Here is a 19,486-nt window from a genome sequence, read left to right as displayed (position 1 = left end):
TATGAGAAACGCCATCGGGGAAAACAGTACGGGAATGGCGGTCAATGTTGTGTGGGTTTTTCCACAATGAAAACAGATACTGCTCTACGAGATGCATCCTTGACTGATGACAGGCCACAACCGTTCCCAGTCATCTTTCTTTGGTGGCGCCACGCTCCTTGTGTCAGTCTTTGCTGACTGTTCTGTGGGCTGCGTCGTGGACTCCTCTGCAGTGGAGTCGATCTCCACAGACTGGTTGGTTGGTTGGCACTGACGATAGGGATGGAAACCTTTCCGTTGGATTGAATGAACTCCCTCAGCAGGTCCTATTCGCACAGATAGAGAAAGTGATAAATAGATCGATTAAGTAGATTGGCTGAGAGACTGATTCTGTTGCTCACCCTGTGTAAATCCTCTAAGGTCTGATGCTGCATGGTATAGAAGTGGGCACAGGCGTACTCCAGAAGTGCACCAAAGATAAAGGTGAAGCAGATGCCAAGTAAACATCTATGGCCTTGATGAAGCAGTTGGCATTGGGCAGTGAAGTGCGGGCACCCATCATTAGGGTAGTCATCGTCAAACTGTTGTCACTCCTGAAGCACAAACCATAACATGCTCAGTTTTAGAATTCATGAATTTATTCACATTTTATTTTGACCCTCGATTAAAAGATATGTATGGGTGTGTATATATACACACAAACCATATCTACATGTTCAAACCCCAATCTATCTGCTTTTTTTAATGAAAGTTGCTTAAATGTTGCTTTAAAAATAGAAAAAAAAATGCTTGAGATAAATTAGGTTTTTATGAAAGTTGATTAAAGACCAACCCTAAATTAAATTACTTTTCTTACCCCAACACTTCGTAAAAGGAAAAATGATTTTTCATGACGTACTTGTCATTTCTACAACTTACCTGTAACAACATCAACAGTGTGTGCTGGTCTTTCCCAAGTTCCGTAGATGTCCCGAGTGACCAACAATAACTTTTTGCACATGCATGCAATGTTTTCAATCAATCAATCAACATTTATTTATAAAGCGCTTTACAGCACCAACTGGTGTCCAAAGTGCTTAATATTAAAAACACAAATTCACAACCGCACATAAAAAACTCAACACTAAGTGTTAAAAATGAGTTTAATTAAATAAGTCTTTAACTTGGATTTAAAAAGTGCTAGGTCAGGAATAGTATGTAACGCAAAAGGTAGCTCGTTCCACAGTCTGGGGCTGGCTACCGCGAAAGCATGATCACCCCAGCGTTTATATCTTGACCTCGGAACATCTAAGTAAAGCTGGCCAGATACCCTTAATGTACTAGTGTAGGAGCGCAAAGTTAAAATTTCAGACAAGTAGGGAGGTGCAAGGCCATAAATAGCTTTAAAAACAAACACTAAAATTTTTAAATAAATTCTAAAATGAACTGGAAGCCAGTGGAGTGAGTACAGGACAGGCGTAATATGCTCACATCTAAAAGCGTTTGTTAAAAGATGAGCAGCAGCATTCTGCACCAACTGGAGACGTGCAAGAGACTGATTAATGCCCGAATAAAGTGCATTACAATAATCAAGTCTGGAGCTGATGAAAGCATGAATGGCTGTCTCAAGATCACGCCTACTGAGGAAGTGCTTTATTTTAGCCAAAAGTCTAAGTTGGAAAAAACTAGCTTTGACAACAGGGTTTATCTGTTGATCAAACCTCAAGCAGCTGTCAAATATCACAAATTCTTAACAGCTGGTTTTACATAGTTAGTCAAAGCACCAAAATTTGGTGTTTGGTGATTTGTTTTTATCGGTAGTCACATGACAATGGTGTCAGTTTGAGAGTTTGCAGTATGAGAGTTACGCATAAGGCAGAATGGATCTGGCACTGAACAGGTGAGTTATTTGAGATGAAACCAGGCATTTTATTGAACTATAGAGGGTGGGCACTCTGACAAATGTAAACTGGCTGCACTATCGTGCACTCCCTCCTCCCTTTTCAGGCAGAATTTCACGCTCAAGGCCCCTGGGCATGCCAATGTGCAGATGGAACATTCTTTGTTTTAACAGGATGACAATCATCCATTACTGCCAAGTGATCTATAGTACAACCCCTGGCAAAAGTATGGAATCACCGGCCTCGGAGGATGTTCATTCAGTTGTTTAATTTTGTAGAAAAAAGCAGATCACAGACATGACACAAAACTAAAGTCATTTCAAATGGCAACTTTCTGGCTTTAAGAAACACTATAAGAAATCAAGAAAAAAAGATTGTGGCAGTCAGTAACGGTTACTTTTTTAGACCAAGCAAAGGAAAAAAATATGGAATCACTCAATTCTGAGGAAAAATTATGGAATCACCCTGTAAATTTTCATCCCCAAAACTAACAACCTGCATCATATCAGATCTGCTCGTTAGTCTGCATCTAAAAAAGAGTGATCACACCTTGGAGAGCTGTTGCACCAAGTGGACTGACATGAATCATGGCTTCAACATGAGAGATGTCAATTGAAACAAAGGAGAGGATTATCAACTCTTAAGAGAGAGTAAATCATCACGCAATGTTGCAAAAGATGTTGGTTGTTCACAGTCAGCTGTGTCTAAACTCTGGACCAAATACACACAACATGGGAAGGTTGTTAAAGGCAAACATACTGGTAGAAATGAGGAACGAATGGGAGGAAACTGGAGTCAACGTCTGTGACCGAACTGTAAGAAACAGCCTAAAGGAAATGGGATTTACATACAGAAAAGCTAAACGAAAGGCATCATTAACACCTAAACAGAAAAAACAAGGTTACAATGGGCTAAGGAAAAGCAATTGTGGACTGTGGATGACTGGATGAAAGTCATATTCAGTGATGAATCTCGAATCTGCATTGGGCAAGGTGATGATGCTGGAACTTTTGTTTGGTGCCTTTCCAATGAGATTTATAAAGATGACTGCCTGAAGAGAACATGTAAATTTCCACAGTCATTGATGATATGGGGCTGCATGTCAGGTAAAGGCACTGGGCAGATGGCTGTCATTACATCATCAATAAATGCACAAGTTTATGTTGATATTTTGGACAATTGAAAGGATGTTTGGGGATGATAAAATCATTTTTCAAGATGATAATGCATCTTGCCATAGAGCAAAAACTGCAAAAACATTCCTTACAAAAAGACACATAGGGTCAATGTGCAGATCTGATTTGATGCAGGTGTTAATTTGGGGGATGAAAATTTACAGGGTGATTCCATAATTTTTTCCTCTGCTTGGTCTAAAAAAGTAACCGTTACTGACTGTTGTGTGGGCCGCTGAAGAGGAGGTACTGCTGGCCCACCACCACCAGAGGGCGCCCTGCTTGGAGTGCGGGCTCCAAGCACGAGAGGGCGCCAGACCCAGAAGAAGTGACAGCTGTCACTCATCCTCTGCACCAGCTGTCACTCGTTATCATCACTACCATAAAAGCCGGACTGCAACTCCACCTCCCCGGCCGAGAAATCCTGTTGGGAAGGTGTCGTAGCACGGACCCACAACAGGGGGCGCAAATGAACGGACAATGAGTAAGCCAAAAGGTAACAATTTAATGTTGTGATATTACACAACGAAACGTGTCTTAATTTCACAGTCAATAAACACCAGGTGAAGTGTGGGCAGGCTCGAAGATAGAAGGCGCCGACGAGAGAGAAGCCGCGTCCACACGGGCTTCCACACCAACGGCCTGAAGAACACCGGAGCCGCCAAGTCCCCGAGTCCCAGGTGGCCTCTGTCTTCGACTGTCGACCCTGGTACTGCTGGCAGAAAGCAGAAATATGATGTGTGAGTGTGAGTCCGCACACTCAGTAATCTATAGTCCAGATACCGTTAGGAGGGAGCACCTCCACCTCCAAATCACACACACTCGTGCAGCTCCTGTTTGTCCCTCTTCTGGGTCTTCACAGGAATGCGACTGCACACAGAACAAAGTTAGACAGCGTATTAGTCAGCAGAGAAATTACCTTGGTTCTGGTAGTCGTTTTCTCAGCGGGGAGGTGGAGTTGCAGTCCGGCTTTTATGGTAGTGATGATAACGAGTGACAGCTGGTGCAGAGGATGAGTGACAGCTGTCACTTCTTCTGGGTCTGGCGCCCTCTCGGGCTTGGAGCCCGCACTCCAAGCAGGGCGCCCTCTGGTGGTGGTGGGCCAGCAGTACCTCCTCTTCAGCGGCCCACACAACACTGACTGCCACAATCTTTTTTTCTTGATTTCTTATAGTGTTTCTTAAAGCCAGAAAGTTGCCATTTGAAATGACTTTAGTTTTGTGTCATGTCTGTGATCTGCTTTTTTTCTACAAAATTAAACAACTGAATGAACATCCTCTGAGGCCGGTGATTCCATAATTTTTGCCAGGGGTTTGTAGTACTCACTTTGTGAACTTTGCACACTTGTAGCTTCCTTAATAATTCAAAGTTCTCCAGACTGCTTTCTGTTCTCTGTCCTAGACTTAAACAATGGTTTAGTCTGGGACAGTGACTGAACAAGCGTTAACTTGTTGACTTCAGGCCGTTGCTCACAGGAGGATTGGTTGTACTGTTGAAACAATACATGGATACTAACCAATGCAGGTTCTTGCTGGTACTGAGGACTGGCTGATCCAAAATGAAACCCAGGACAGAACCACAAGCAGAGTAGAGGGGACATATGTCTCCAAGATAAAGAACAAAACATTTCTACGAAGTGCAAAGTGCAACATCAGTTTGGGATATGTTCCTGTCAAGACAAAAAGACAGTGCTTCACCAAACACAACAAATACATTAATTTCACAATTACATTTCACTGTGGCATGCACAAGTTCAAGAAAGAGGCTTTTACACATTTTACTTTTATTACATTTAAAAAGTATATATAATTTTATGTTTCATTTTTAAAATTCTGCTCTTTCATCTTAATGTAAATACAAATGTCTACAACATTATAAAAATACATAAAATGCTGTAAAGCATGTACCTGTAAATAGAGTTTTGAACACATTTTTCTCCAACCATACATTTTCTATTTGATCAGACAATGTGTTTTAAATCAGAATGTCTGTTTATTTTATACAACTGAGATATATTTTTCAGTTTGTCTTCACTGTGCCACCAGTTTATTTCCCTGAGGATGAATGCCTTTTAAAACAGCATAGAAGATTCCAGGAAAATGGTGGAATAACTTGTAAAAGCTTCTGGATGACCAATTGACATAATTTGGGATTAATTGGGGGACATTTGTCTGTATTTAAGGACCTAATGGAAGGACCAGTGCCTTTGAGCATGAAAACAATGTGAAGAATTAAGACAAGCTTTTGGGAACAAAATTTCAACTCATAAGTCAGGTTTCTCCTTTGGAGCCATCTGATAAGGATTATTGGTACCTCAAGCAACTGTATAATCTATTCCACAAAACCATGAGAAGCTTGGAGCCATAATGACTTCACATCATAAAGGAAGGAGGTACAACTTAACACCGAGTCATTAACCCCAATATCGTCAAGGAATTGATGTTGGAGTTTGGGGCATATTTGTAAAATGTCAAAAATAGTGTTTCAATGTGAGTTGGAGAGTGGAAGGTATTTGGACCTACTGCATCACAACATATTGTTAGATAATATCTGTGCTAATTCCTTATTTTATGTTAGTTAAAGTATTTGCTTTTGTTACCTGTTTAGAAGTGCCTGGTTCTAACTGGTTGAAGGTCTCAACAGAAGAGTTAGGTTTCACTTCCATCACGCATGCGCAAGTTTAAGATAAAGGGAGGACTTCCCTCTGTTTGTGGGGAGCCAGTAAGAATAGGTTTGTGAGACTAAAATCCACCCACTGTACCGCCTGTATTGTTTTGTACAAAAGCATTTATGCCGCCCATGTTCTAGGTGTTTTCAGGAAATGGAGTCCGTGTGTGGGCTCCGTTTCTGGGGACCTGGGCCTGGTTTTCAGCGTGACTTTGAATAAATTCAAACTGAGGAATGTATCGATTTTGTTCTTTATAAGGGGCAGTGTATTACAAAATGAACTGGGAGGAATTACAATATTTCAGTTGTACTAGGAAGGACTTGAATTCCCTGCTCAAAACATCATTGAACAGTGCAGCTGATGGCAGCTCAGACATTAACCAGGCCCACTGTCAAAGCTTCCAGTGTGAACCAGGACTCAACCCAGCCTGTCCACCACTTCAACCAAACTCTCACCTGTCGTAGGTGGTAAAAGGCAGTATCGGCCGGCGGCCCCCAGTGTGCTGCACATGTTCAAAACCGTAATGGAATGTACTTATAAAAAGTTTGACATTTCTGAATTATAAACCTTTGTTTTCAGCTGATCTTCCGAAATATTCTAATATTTTGAGCTGCACATTATACGTATTTGTATTTTTTGGAGCAGTTAACTGTAATTATCAAAATAAATTAAAAATACTTAAAACATTTTAGTTTGTATTGTCACATGCCCGTGGCTCAGAGGACAGTGACAAGGAGGAGACACAAACAAGAGGATTAGAAAAATAGAAGTATTTATTTACAATAGTTTAAGTCAATAAATTAAAAGGTGCAAAGATGTGCAGCTGTGCAAAAAGGCGCTCTGTTACCGGTCGGCGCAGCGAGACGTCCTAAAAAGAGAGGGAGAGAACAAAATGAATTAGTTGGGCCCACTTAAGAGACAGGGACACCGGGCCCAGGTGCCCCTGATTATGGGCCCGCCCCGCTACAAGACGGCAGGGCCGTCACACCCTCCCCTTCAAAAGGGAAGTCCACCTAAGGACTTTCCAAACCAATCGCGAACAGCACAATTTTTTCTTTTTTGTTAGTAGTACTACATTATATTTTGTTGCACCAAAATTACAATATTTACAGCTTACTTATATTCAGCTATACATTTTTTTCCTTTACAAACTACTTTAAAATCTGATAGGACTAAGTTTTTTCTTCTATTTTCCATTATCAAACAAGAGAAGTTCTACTTAGCTATACAAGGCTAAAGATGACACCAATTGGTAAAGTCACAAGCTTAGCACACATCCTCTGCTGCACCTCCAGAGTTCTGGCGCCTGAAACTGAGGACAGGCAGAAGAGAGACAGGCACAAAAATGACGGCAACTTTGCTTTTTCCTTTTTTAAACTGGCGCACGTGACAAAGCATCAGCCAACAAGTTATCAGAACCTTTAATATGACGAATGTCTAAACTGAACGCCTGTAGAAACAGCACTTTCAACGTTTTTTTCACATCTACGTGACCAACGTCATCATGGGCAACTCTGCGCACATCATGAAACATCTCAGGAACAACAATCTGAAAAATGGGCTCACCAATGAAGTCACCATGACATGGGACCCACTTGCGCACCAACAGACCCTCCTGCATGAAGTACCCATGAGCAGCACTCTGTACCTTGTCACCTGGAAGAACATTTTCAAACAAAACTGAAAGAGCTGGATCAGACTTTTGATGCTGACTCCATTCCTTCACAGAGACAGATGCTGGGAGCTCGGGCAACAAGACTGAGCTCTCAAGCACATCCGACTCAGACGCACGAAATTGAGTGCACGTCACGACACAAGCCGGAAACACCTCTGGACACTGCTCTTCAAGCAGAGATGACGAGCGTGGCTCAGGGGTCACCACGGGCAAAGGAGACCTCGGCCACACAGCACTACCAACCAAATCATTGCCTAAAATCAATGAAACCCCAGGAAGCGGCAGAGTGGGGCGCACGCCTACAATCACCAGACCATTAATAAACCCACATTCTAACATAATTGTGTGCCTCGGCAAGGAGACCACACCCAGCTCCATCCCATGCATAAGGACAGTCACCCGTTTCTGTAGCAGAGGAAAATGGAAGGACAGAAGCCACTATAAATGAGTGTTTAGCCCCTGTGTCACGCAGCATCTTAATATGAACACGCTGCTCGCTCCCCACAATGGACACATACGCATCATGGATGAAAGGAGCAAAAGCTTTATCGAACCTTTTCCTGGACTTATTATTTGAAGCTGACAGAGCAGGAGCTGAAGGGACGTACATTTTACACCTACTTTTAGACTTGAGCACAGGACACTGAGACTTCCAGTGGCCCGTTGCCTGACAGTAATTACACCTGCTAGAGTGCCCTCTGAATGAAGCAGAGCGACCCTGTGCAAAGGTCTGCGAGTAGGAGCGACTTTCACTGACTATAGGCTTGGTCCTAAATGGAAAAATTTCAGCCATAGCCCCCTTGAGAGTCAGGACAAAATCATCTGCCAGCTCAGCTGCCTTCAGAGCAGTGCTGGGTTTCTGTTCAGTAACATAAGTAGCTACATGCTGAGGAATACAGTTCTTAAACTGCTCCAAGATCATCAACTCTGACAAACCCTCAAAAGTGTCAATATTTAAAGCAGAACAACAACAATTAAATTGACAGGTTAAATCTAATGAATTCCACTTGAGTTTGACATTCATTTTTCTCAAAATTCCTGAATTTCTGGCGATAAGCTTCTGGGACTAATTCGTAAGATTTTAGAACCGCAGCCTTTATTTTGGCATAATCCAGACACTCTGCAGCGTTCAATGCAGAATAAGCCTCCTGGGCACGACCAGTAAACACGGACTGCAACAACAAAGCTCTATCACAATCCGCCTAATTTTTAACATCTGCAATGCGCTCGAACAGAACAAAAAAAAGTATCTGGATCTTTTTCATTAAACTTTGGCATTAGGTGCAGACTAGCACCCACGTCAAACGTGTTAGGAGCAGGCCTATACAGCAGAGGAAAATGATTCTTCACTCACCTCGCCTATAACCTTACCATCCCGAATCAAATTCAATTTATAGTGTTCCAATTCCAATCTCATTTTTTCAGTCTCTTGTCTGACACGTTCTAACTGAACCTCTTTTTCAGCTTCAGTTCTCAGTCTCATTTGTTCCAGTTGAATTTCAGCATCTTTTCTGCTTTTCTCTTGTTCAATTTGCAGCAACATTAATTCCTTACGCTGCTCAAAACTCAGTCCATTAAACGAAACAGACAGCTCGGGTTTAGAATTGACATATAAACCCGACTGTTGCTCTCCCCCTCTCAGGACGCCTTTATTAAAAAGCGCAGCAGTGATTATATCTCTATCATCATCTTTGCGTATATTATTTCCCACTGTAATGCCGTAGTGTTCAGCTATCTGCAATAAGTGTTTCTTTTGACAATTTTCCAAAAGAAAACTTTCAGAAGGAGTGGAGAAAAATGCGAAACAGAAGCCATGGTTACAAAAAAAAAAAAAAAAGTAATGTGAACCGAACTGAATGCAAACTGCCAAGCTCACATAACCGAGGCTGAGGGCCAGCGCGTCCCTCGGAGTCCCTCGCCCTGAACTACTTAACCCAAATCTACCTGCTTAACCTAGTCTTCTTGCGGTCTCATATGGTGGGTATTTATGCGCTAAAACCCGATGGGTCTGAGCAGCGACCAGCAAGCTGACAACCCCCAGAACACCACGGACGCACTCCCAAGCCGAAGCTTGTAGCCACGTTCACCATTGCCCTCACAAAATAAAAGCAGGCAAATCTCCTTATGAGAAAAGCCACTAAAGCCTAACGAAGGACTCCAAAACACCATGCAGCACGAGACAGCACTTACCTTCACCTCGGATCAAAAAAAACAAAACAATTTGGCTTCAAACCTCTCGCGTGTCCCCACAAACAAACAAACGAACGCGCAATCAGCAGGTGCGCACCGGATTCTAATCACGTAATCAGCGTGCGGCAAAGCCCCAACACAAAAACAGGCCTAAAAACAAACTTTAACCAAATAAATTTACAAAAACTAAACGCGCTGACTACAAAAATTAAATTTAAAGGACGAGCCCCCACTCTTGTCACGTGCCCGTGGCTCAGAGGACAGTGACAAGGAGGAGACACAAACGAGAAGATTAGAAAAATAGAAGTATTAATTTACAATAGTTTAAGTCAGTAAATTAAAAGGTGCAAAGATGTGCAGCTGTGCAAAAAGGCGCTCTGTTACCGGTTGGCGCAGCGAGACGTCCTAAAAAGAGAGAGGGAGAGAACAAAATGAATTAGTTGGGCCCACTTAATTAAGAGACAGGGACACCGGGCCCAGGTGCCCCTGATTATGGGCCCGCCCCGCTACAAGACGGCGGGGCCGTCACAGTATGTAATGAGTCTAGAATATGTAAAATGTTCACTTTCTGAAACATCTAAGTATTGAACTTTTTTCTCACTTTTCAAATTTTTTTGAGCTGCAACTTTACAGTGTATTCCATTGCTACTAGGACACTGGTTTGCCCTTAAAATGTTCTGTTTTGGAGATTGTTTCTTTTTATTTATTTATTTTTTTACTGTTTTTTTTTTTTTTTTTTTAGCTGTTTTATTGTGTATTCATACAGTGACAAAGATATTTCTTATGACTTATACTTAAAGGACCTATTTTTTCAAAAATTGAGTGTTGAGAATGAATTCTTTTTCTAAAGTTTGACATTATGAAAATTTAATGTGTAAAAGCCCAATGGTTCCTGCAGTTTTGCATACCACTGTATTCACACGGATGTGAAAATACAGGATTTGCAGTATTTCTACCTGTCTCATACACAGCCTCAGACACTGACGTATAGTAGCTCTCCACACTATACTGAGCCAGTCGCAGTGTGTCGAGACCCCTCACAGAGTCATTTCCTCTGGTCCAGTAGAACATCACGTCCTGCAGATTATACCCCCCTGAACACACAGATGAATGTGGGTTAATGACATTTTGAAGCATGCAATCTCCCAAAAACAACCCTGTTCACTCACTCTGATACTCACTACAATGGTGGGGATAAGAATGGCGATGGAGATGTTAGTGAAGATGATGAACACGATGATTTACGTCCAGCTACACAGGATATATCGAAGACGGAGTTCACAGATACTCACAGCTCTCCAGCTGTAGCGTGCACTCCTGTCTGTCCATCGGGTACTTAGTCAGGTCCATGTTACAGGCGATAGTAGCAGTGATTCTGTGCACATTTATAGTAACATTATTAAAGCTGTATCTATAAGAAATAACTAAACAAGAAGAAGACTTAAGTCTGATACAAGCGAGGCTCATTGGTGGCAGGAATGTTCTTCAGAATACTCAACTTTAAGGGGATGAGAGACTCCAACTCCTTGTTTATGAGTCAGTCACAGGTTACTGTCCATGGGTTCTGTCCTTGGGCCATTGCTGTTTCTTTTGTACATTAATGATATATGTTTGGTTTCCAAGTCTGCTAGTTGTATTTTGTTTGCTGATGATACAACTGTGTTTTGTAGTGGGGATCATTTGGGACAGCTCCTGGACAAAATGGAGAATGAATTACATAAATTTAAACTGTGGTTCGATTCAAACTAATTATTGCTCCATTATGGTAAAACTAAGTGTATCATATTTGGTAATAAGACCAGGAACGTAAATAGAAATTTATTATTAGATCATACTGAAATTGAAATTGTAACAAGTAGAAAATTTCTTGGTGTTTATATTGATGATAAATTAAGCTGGAAAACACATTAAGTATGTTAAATCTAAAATTTAAAAAGTCATTGCAATTCTGCATAAAGTACAAAACTTCCTCTACCAACATTCTTTGGCTATTTTGTATCATGCATTACTTGTTCCATATATGACATACTGTGTTGAGGTTTGGGGAAACACATATAGAACCAATACTAATCCAATATTTCTATTGCAAAAGAAAGCTATAAGAATTATCAGTAATAAAACATATCGGGAGTCAACAAATCCGTTATTTGTTGGTTTGCAAATTTAAAAATTCTGGGACTTTGTTGATTATATCACAATACAAATTATGTATAAAGTCAAAAATAAAGTCTTGCCTAAACATGTCCAGGATCTGTTTAAAATGAGGGATTCCTGCTCCAATTTGAGAGGGACACTGCTGGTAATCTCATTCACATAAATCCTTAGAAGGTTGCCTTGCAGCAGTGAGAAGTTGGATGTCTAGAAACTTCCTACTTTTAAACTCTGATAAGACTGAAATGATGGTTCTTGGTCCAGTGAGACATTGGCTTCAATTTGACCAGTTAATGCTCAGCCTCGGCTCGTGTGTCATACATCACACTGACAAAGTGAGGAACCTTGGGGTAATTTTTGATCCTTCGTTGTCCTTTGGCCTCCACATTAGAAATATTACTCAGACTGCTTTCTTCCACCTGCAAAATATAGCGAAGATTCGTCCCATCCTGTCTATGGCTGATGCTGAGACCCTGATCCATGCATTTATCTCTTCTAGATTGGACTACTGCAGGGGTGCTCAAGTTTGATCCTCGAGAGCTACCTTCCTGATACTCTTAGTTGTGTCCCTGCTCCAACACACCTGAATCCAATGAAAGACTCGTTATCAGGCTTTTAATGAGCCTTTTATTGGATTCAGGTGTGTTGGAGCAGGGAGACAACTAAGAGTATCAGGAAGGCAGCTCTCGAGGACCGAACTTGAGCACCCTTGGACTACTGCAATGTTCTATTTTCTGGTTTACCGCAGTCTAGCATTAGGGGTCTCCAATTGGTTCAAAATGCTGCAGCCAGACTTTTGACACGAAGCAGAAAGTTTGACCACATTACACCCATTTTGGCATCCCTTCACTGGCTTCCTGTCCCAGTGAGATCAGATTTTAAGGTTCTGCTACTAACCTAGAAAATTATTGATGGACTGGCACCCTCCTACCTAGCTGACCTAATTAAACCTTACGTACCGGCCCCGGGCTTTACATTCTCAGGGTGCAGGACTACTTTGTGTCCCTAAGGTGAATAAGATGTCTGCGGGTCACAGAGCTTTCTCTTATCGTGCCCCTGTTCTGTGTAATGATCTCCCTGCATCAATAAAACAGTCAGATTCTGTGGAGACTTTCAAGTCCAGACTTAAGACGCACTTATTTTCCCTTTCATATGGCTGGCATACTGGTACAGTTTTGGTTTACGCTTTTTACTCTTTTAATTCATTTTATTAGTAATTGGAGCGGACCGCGGCCTCAACTTTACCTAAATTCTGGGTCTTTTAGTGAAGTTTAGGGCTAGTGGCTAGCGATCACCTTAGTATTTCTCTGTTTTTCTTGTTATTTAATGCTGACAAATTATACAGTATTTCTTGTCTTTCTGATGCCTGATTCTGTTTTTTCTGTCTGTTTAAGGTGCAACTCCATCCAGAGATGGGAGTTGTGTTCGTGTTGGCGATCCTCCTGTCCTGTGCGCCAACAGCATTTCTTGGATATTCGTCCGTGAATTGTTCTGTGAATTGTTCTGTAATTTATGTTTTGTAGCATGGCCCAAGCAGAGGGTCACCCCTTTGAGTCTGGTCTGCTTGAGGTTTCTTCCTCAGAGGGAGTTTTTCTTTACCACTGTTGCTCTGGGGGTTGGTAAGGTTAGACCTTACCTGTGTGAAGTGCTTTGAGGCAACTCTGTTGTGATTTGGCGCTATATAAATGAAAATAAATTGCTATTGAAATTGGACATTAGTATTTGAAAAACCAAGAATCAGAACTACTGCAAAAACTTAGTGTGTTTCCGTTAAGGGTTGATATTTGGAATAAGTGTCCTGATAATATTAAGTTACTAGGTACCTTTGTCAGCTTTAAAAGACATTACAAAATAATATACTTACTTGTTATAGTTTGGAAAATTAGGTTTACCATTTTGCTGTTGTGCTTGGGTTTATGTACTGTTGCTCGTTGGGTTATGTTTTCAAATTCTGGTGCAGAGTTGTTTTGTTTCCGCATATGTATATGTATACCTTCTTTACTTTATTTTTTACGGTATAAGGGGAGGGTATCTATAAGCTTTGTTTCTGCCTTCACCCTTTCAGCTACACGGATTTATTGTACGTTGCTTCTTTTATGAGTGTGTTATTGTTTGTGTTGTTGTTCTGTGTGCCGAATAAATTCATTCATTCATTCATACTTCCCCAGCCAAGGCTGGTGCCTATTTACAGATGGGTAGATTGGGACAATGGAGATGAAGTGCCTTGTCCAAAGACAGATGTTAGCCCAACTCCAATATCACTGAGCCATCAGCTATGCAATAAAATCTGAAAATTCATAAAACAACAAGAATATACCACCATTACACCATTATTCTTATATATTTGTCCTGAGGGTCACCCTGTAATTATGTAAAATTGATTTGATTTCAAAATCTTTGCAAATAAATAATGCATCAAATTATTCTCTCATGTTTAAGTATGCTTGAAGTGCATATCACTGGTAAATAAAATGTCAAATGAACTCACTATTCTAAATAAATTAAGAATTATGAAAATATTGGTGTATTTCATTTTATTTTTGGTGCCACATGCCCAGAGAAATTAACTCATAAACACGGGGACATTAGCTTGATTTCATCTAATGATGATAAATGCTCAACACCTCACACTGTGAGGAATATGAATTTTGGTGACATCATCTCAGGTCCTGCCTCTAAAATGAATGGGGGGAAAATGTCATTTTTTTACAATATAAAGTCAGTGTTGTGGACTTTAACAGTGAATTCGCCAAAATGGTTAAAATGTGTATTTTGCAAGGGTGTAGTCACATGACTACACTCTAAAAAAGGAACTGCTGTCTCAATGAGAAAAACTCATGGAACAATTTGCATAGATTTTTTAAAAGTTCTTTCAACTTAGTTATTTCAACTTTCAACTAAGTTAATGCCACAAGACTTTTGTAGTTACAGTGGCTTGCAAAAGTATTCAGCACCTTGGTATTTCATGCATTTTAATTTGTTTATGGCATTTCAAATACAAAAAGTAAATCAGGCTTCTCAATATAAAAATTTCTACTAAAAAGAAGACCTGAAAGTTCAGCCACAATTTGCCAGAAGGTACATCTGAGATGCAAGCCTAGATTTAATGTTTTGGTGAAAGAAAACCCTCCTCTGTACCATGTCATCATGAAGCTGTATAACTCAGGATACAAAATGCAAAACATGCACTATGCACAATTTCTCCAGTCACAGTCACAGAACCATGTAACTTCTTCTGGGTTGTCTGGGTGTCTTGGTGGCTTTCCTCACTCTTCTTATTGCACAGTCACGCAGTTTTTGCGAACTGTCTACTCCACACAGATTTATCATAGAGGCCATACTGTTTGTATTTCTTCATAACTGATGTAAATAAAGTTCAAGAGATATTCAGTGACTTGGAAATGTTCATGTATCCATCCCCTGACGTGTCTGAAGAAAACTGGTAATTAAACTGATTATTTACAGGTATTATACCAAAGGGGCTGATTACTTATGCAACCCATCATCTTGGATTTTATATTTTTAATTAATTTATATAAAGTTGTAGAGATTTACTTTCATTTTGAGTCTAAGAAAGATAATTTTAGAAATTTTTATAGTGAGAAGGCTGATTTACTTTTTGTATTTGAAATGCCATAAACAAATTTAAATGTGTGAAATACCAAGGTGCTGAATACTTTTGCAAGACACTATGTTTAAATAACTTTCATGATATAGTAAGCTCATATTTTTAAGCACATTTGGATCATTTCAGATGCTTTTGAAAGCTGAGATCATCAGCCACAAGGTGCTTCACACAAGTAAGGTCTAACCTTACCAACCCCTACAGCAAGCACACAGGGGACAGTAGTAAGAAAAAACTCCCTCTGATGATTTGAGGAAGAAACCTCAAGCAGACCAGACTTAAAGGGGTGACCCTCTGCTTAGGCCATGCTACCAAAAAGATTTACAATACAGAATACAACACAAGAACAACTGACAAGAGTCCATGCAGGCGTCCAGCCCACCATCAGGTGAATAATTATATTTCATTTGTCCAGTTAGCTATAGACTATGAAAATGTCAGGATGAATGCCTATAATTTGTAAATGGTTAATTCAATACTTTTGTAAAGCATCTTGAATTAAAGTTGGAGCTCTGCACTACGAAAACATATTGCTTGTTTCATTTCAACTCCATTGTGGTCAAAATTGTCTCAAAGTCCAAATACATACCTACCCTACCCCTTTTCGGACATGTTGGGTACACAGTAGGAACTTTTTTGTTGTTGTCTTTACTGATCTATCTTGTAATTGTTGTTGTATCAAATGTTCGAAATAAACAGTTTTCATTCATTCATTCATTCATTCATTCATTCATTCATTCATTCATTCATTCATACAGTGAGGAAAATAAGTATTTGAACACCCTGCGATTTTGCAAGTTCTCCCACTTAGAAATCATGGAGGGGTCTGAAATTTTCATCTTAGGTGCATGTCCACTGTGACAGACATAATCCATCCATTCTATTCGGGGCATGACAAACATGGACACAAAAAGGAAACCTGTAATTGACAATAATGAATTTATAAAAGCCAATGAGCTAAATGATTTTTATTTGCGTTTTGAGAGAATAATCAGGAAGAGTGCAGGGACATTTTAAAAGAGATTAGGTGTAATTTGCATGAGGACAGAATTTTAATTGACTCACAATCAGTTACTCAAGTTTTTAAATCAATGTATACTAATAAAGCTACAGGGCCAGACAATATGTCTGCTTTTCTTTTAAAAACATTTGCAGAGGAGCTCACTCCAGCTTGGCATCAACTCTTCCAGCTCTCTATTGATACTTATTCAGTACCTGAGCTTTGGAAGAGATCAGTTATTATTCCAGTTTCCAAGAAATCATGCCCCCAAGTGAATAATGATTTTCGGCCAGTGGCCCTAACCTCTAATGTAATGAAAGCATTGGAGAAACTGTTAATTCAGGAGCTTACTGTAGAGGTGGAGCCACAACTGGATCAGTATCAGTTTGCATACAAAAGGAAGCAGAGTACGAGTGATGCCATTTTAACTATAATGAACTTGGTTTTAAAGCATCTTGAGAGTTCCTCTTCATATGCCAAATTAGTTTTTATTGATTTTGTTCTGCTTTTAACTGTATCCGGTCACATATCCTTCTTCAAAAAATGATTCAGTTGAATGTGAACCCTTTTTTAATTAAGTGGTATCTTGACAAACAGGTCACAGCAGGTGAAGGTCAATTCTGTCTGCTCTGATATTGCATTAAGTAGCACTGGTGCCCCTCAGGGCTGTGTTAGTTCACCTTTTTTATTTACACTGTATACCAATGACTGCATCAGCTATCAGCCAAACCAGTATGTTGTTAAATTTTCAGATGACACGGTAATACTCAGTCTGCTGAACACTAGTACTAATTCAAGTTGTCACAAATCTGGAGTGGACAGGTTTGTGAACTGGTGTGATGTCCATCAATTGCAGATTAATGTTAATAAAACAGTGGAGATGTTGGTGGACCCTCGGGCTGTTGGAGACCGTAGTGTGGTCACCATACATGGACGTAACATTGAACAGGTGGATTCATATAAATATCTGGGGGTTTATATCGATAATAACTTAAGCTGGCACATGCAAGTGTCAAGTGTTTGTGCCCGAATCCACCAGCATTTGCACTTTCTTCGTCGACTCCGACTGTTTGGTGTATGTAGGAATATTATGCTGATTTTCTACAGAGCAACGATTGAGTCCGTGTTACGGTATGGTATTACTAGCTGGTTTTGTAATTTAATGGTTAAATCAAAAACTCAAATATTAAATCTGATTAAGATAGCTGGCAAAATCATGGGTATGGTGGTACCTGTAACTCCCCAAGAGTTGTTTGAACAGGCAGTTCTCAGATGTGCTGACAATATTTTAACAGATGAGTCTCATGTTCTGCACTCTGAATATACTTTACTTCACTCAGGAAGGAGGTACAGGGTTCCTCTTTGTAAATATAATCGATATAAATATTCATTTATTCCATTATCAGTGAAGCTCATAAATCAGCAGATAGTTCAGGGAAGATAGCCTAAGGGTATGTATTGCGGAATTTGCACAAAGATGTTAATAATGTGTATTTATATTTTATCCTTTGACTTACTGTGTTGTTTTTAATGTATGGGTGCTATGTACTGGATGTGTTGTTGTGTAGCAGACCCTGTCCAAGGCAAATTTCTCCTTAGGGAGACAAATAAAAGACACTTTGACTTTGACTACCCACCAGCAAGAATTCTGGCTCTCACAGACCTGTTAATTTTTCTTTAAGAAGCCCTCTTATTCTGCACTCTTTACCTGTATTAATTGCACCTGTTTGAACTTGTTACTTGTATAAAAGACACCTGTTCACACACTCAATCAATCACACTCCAACCTGTCCACCATAGCCAAGACCAAAGAGCTGTCTAAGGACACCAGTGACAAACTGTAGACCTGCACAAGGCTGGGATGGACTACAGGCAAGCAGCTTGGTAGAAGACAACAACTGTTATGATTATTTATTAGAAAGTGGAAGAAACAAAGATGACTGTCAATCTCCCTCAGTCTGGGATTCTATGCAAGATCTCACTTTGTGGGTAAGGATGATTCTTAGAAAGCTCAGAAACTACACAGGAGGACCTGGTCAATGACCTGAAGAGAGCTGGGACCACAGTCACAAAGATTACTTGAGTAACACATGATGCTGTCATGGTATAAAATCATGCAGTGCAGCAAGGTCCCCCTGCTCAAGCCAGCACATGTCAGGCCCGTTTGAAGTTCACCAGTGACCATGTGGATGATCCAGAGGAGGCATGGGAGAAGGTCATGTGGTCAGATGAGACCAGAATAGAGCTTTTTGGAATCAACTCCACTTACCATGTTTAGAGGATGAGAACAACCCCAAGAAAACCATCCCAACCGTGAAGCATGGGGGTGGAAACATCATACTCGGGGGTGCTCTTCTGCAAAGGGGACAGGACAAGTGCACCGTAGTGAAGGGAGGATGGATGAGGTCATGTATTGCGAGATTTTGGCAAACAACCTCCTTCCCTCAGTAAGAGCATTGAAGATGGGTCATGGCTGGGTCTTCCAGCATGACAATGACCCCAAACACACAGCCAGGGCAACTAAGGAGGGGCTCCGTAAGAAGCATTTCAGGGTCCTGGAGTGGCCTGACCAGTCTCCAGACTCAATAGAAAATCTTTGGAGGGAGCTGAAACTCCAAACCTGAAATATTTGGAGAAGATCTGTATGGAGGAGTGGACCAAAATCCCTGCTGCAGTCTGTGCAAACCTGGTGAAAAACTACAGGAAACGTTTGACCTCTGTAATTGCAAACAAAGGCTACTGTACCAAATATTAACATTGATTTTCACAGGTTTTGAAATACTTATTTGCAGCAGTAACATACAAATAAATTATTTAAAAAATCATGCATTGTGATTTTCCGATTTTTTTTTTTTTTTTTTTTTTTTTAGATTATGTCTCTCACAGTGGACATGTACCTAAGATGAAAATTTCAGACCCCTCCATGATTTCTAAGTGCGAGAACTTGCAAAATCAAAATTCCTCACTGTACCTGACTGGATTGTACAGGGAGATTACTTAAAATCAAGGTCTGGCACAATGAATGCATTAATTTAAGTGTCTGCTTGTGCATCACAGTGTTGTGTCTTGTGTTCACATCCATCAGTTAAATCAGAATCTGTCATTCCCCATCTGTGCAGTCACTGAAACACGTCACCGTAGCCTGC

The 19,486-nt window shown here is 40.4% G+C and overlaps 1 protein-coding gene across 1 annotated transcript in view; it reads right to left on the bottom strand.

The window, feature by feature from the left end:
* Window positions 1-19,486, bottom strand: part of gabrp (gamma-aminobutyric acid type A receptor subunit pi) — a 58,041-nt gene that overhangs the window by 16,676 nt on the left and 21,879 nt on the right. Inside the window, exons 6-8 of the mRNA XM_034181935.1 lie at window positions 10,857-10,939; window positions 10,521-10,658; window positions 4,548-4,700 (exon numbers count right to left, since the gene is read on the bottom strand). Of these exons, the coding sequence (XP_034037826.1) occupies window positions 4,548-4,700; window positions 10,521-10,658; window positions 10,857-10,939 (374 nt within the window). The remainder of the gene's footprint in view (window positions 1-4,547; window positions 4,701-10,520; window positions 10,659-10,856; window positions 10,940-19,486) is intronic.

This window comes from Thalassophryne amazonica, chromosome 11 (assembly GCF_902500255.1).
Source record: "Thalassophryne amazonica chromosome 11, fThaAma1.1, whole genome shotgun sequence".
NCBI classification, from domain to species: Eukaryota; Metazoa; Chordata; class Actinopteri; order Batrachoidiformes; family Batrachoididae; genus Thalassophryne; species Thalassophryne amazonica.
The sequence above is the reverse complement of the archived record's forward strand: the minus strand, read 5'-3'. Positions and strand labels throughout refer to the sequence as shown.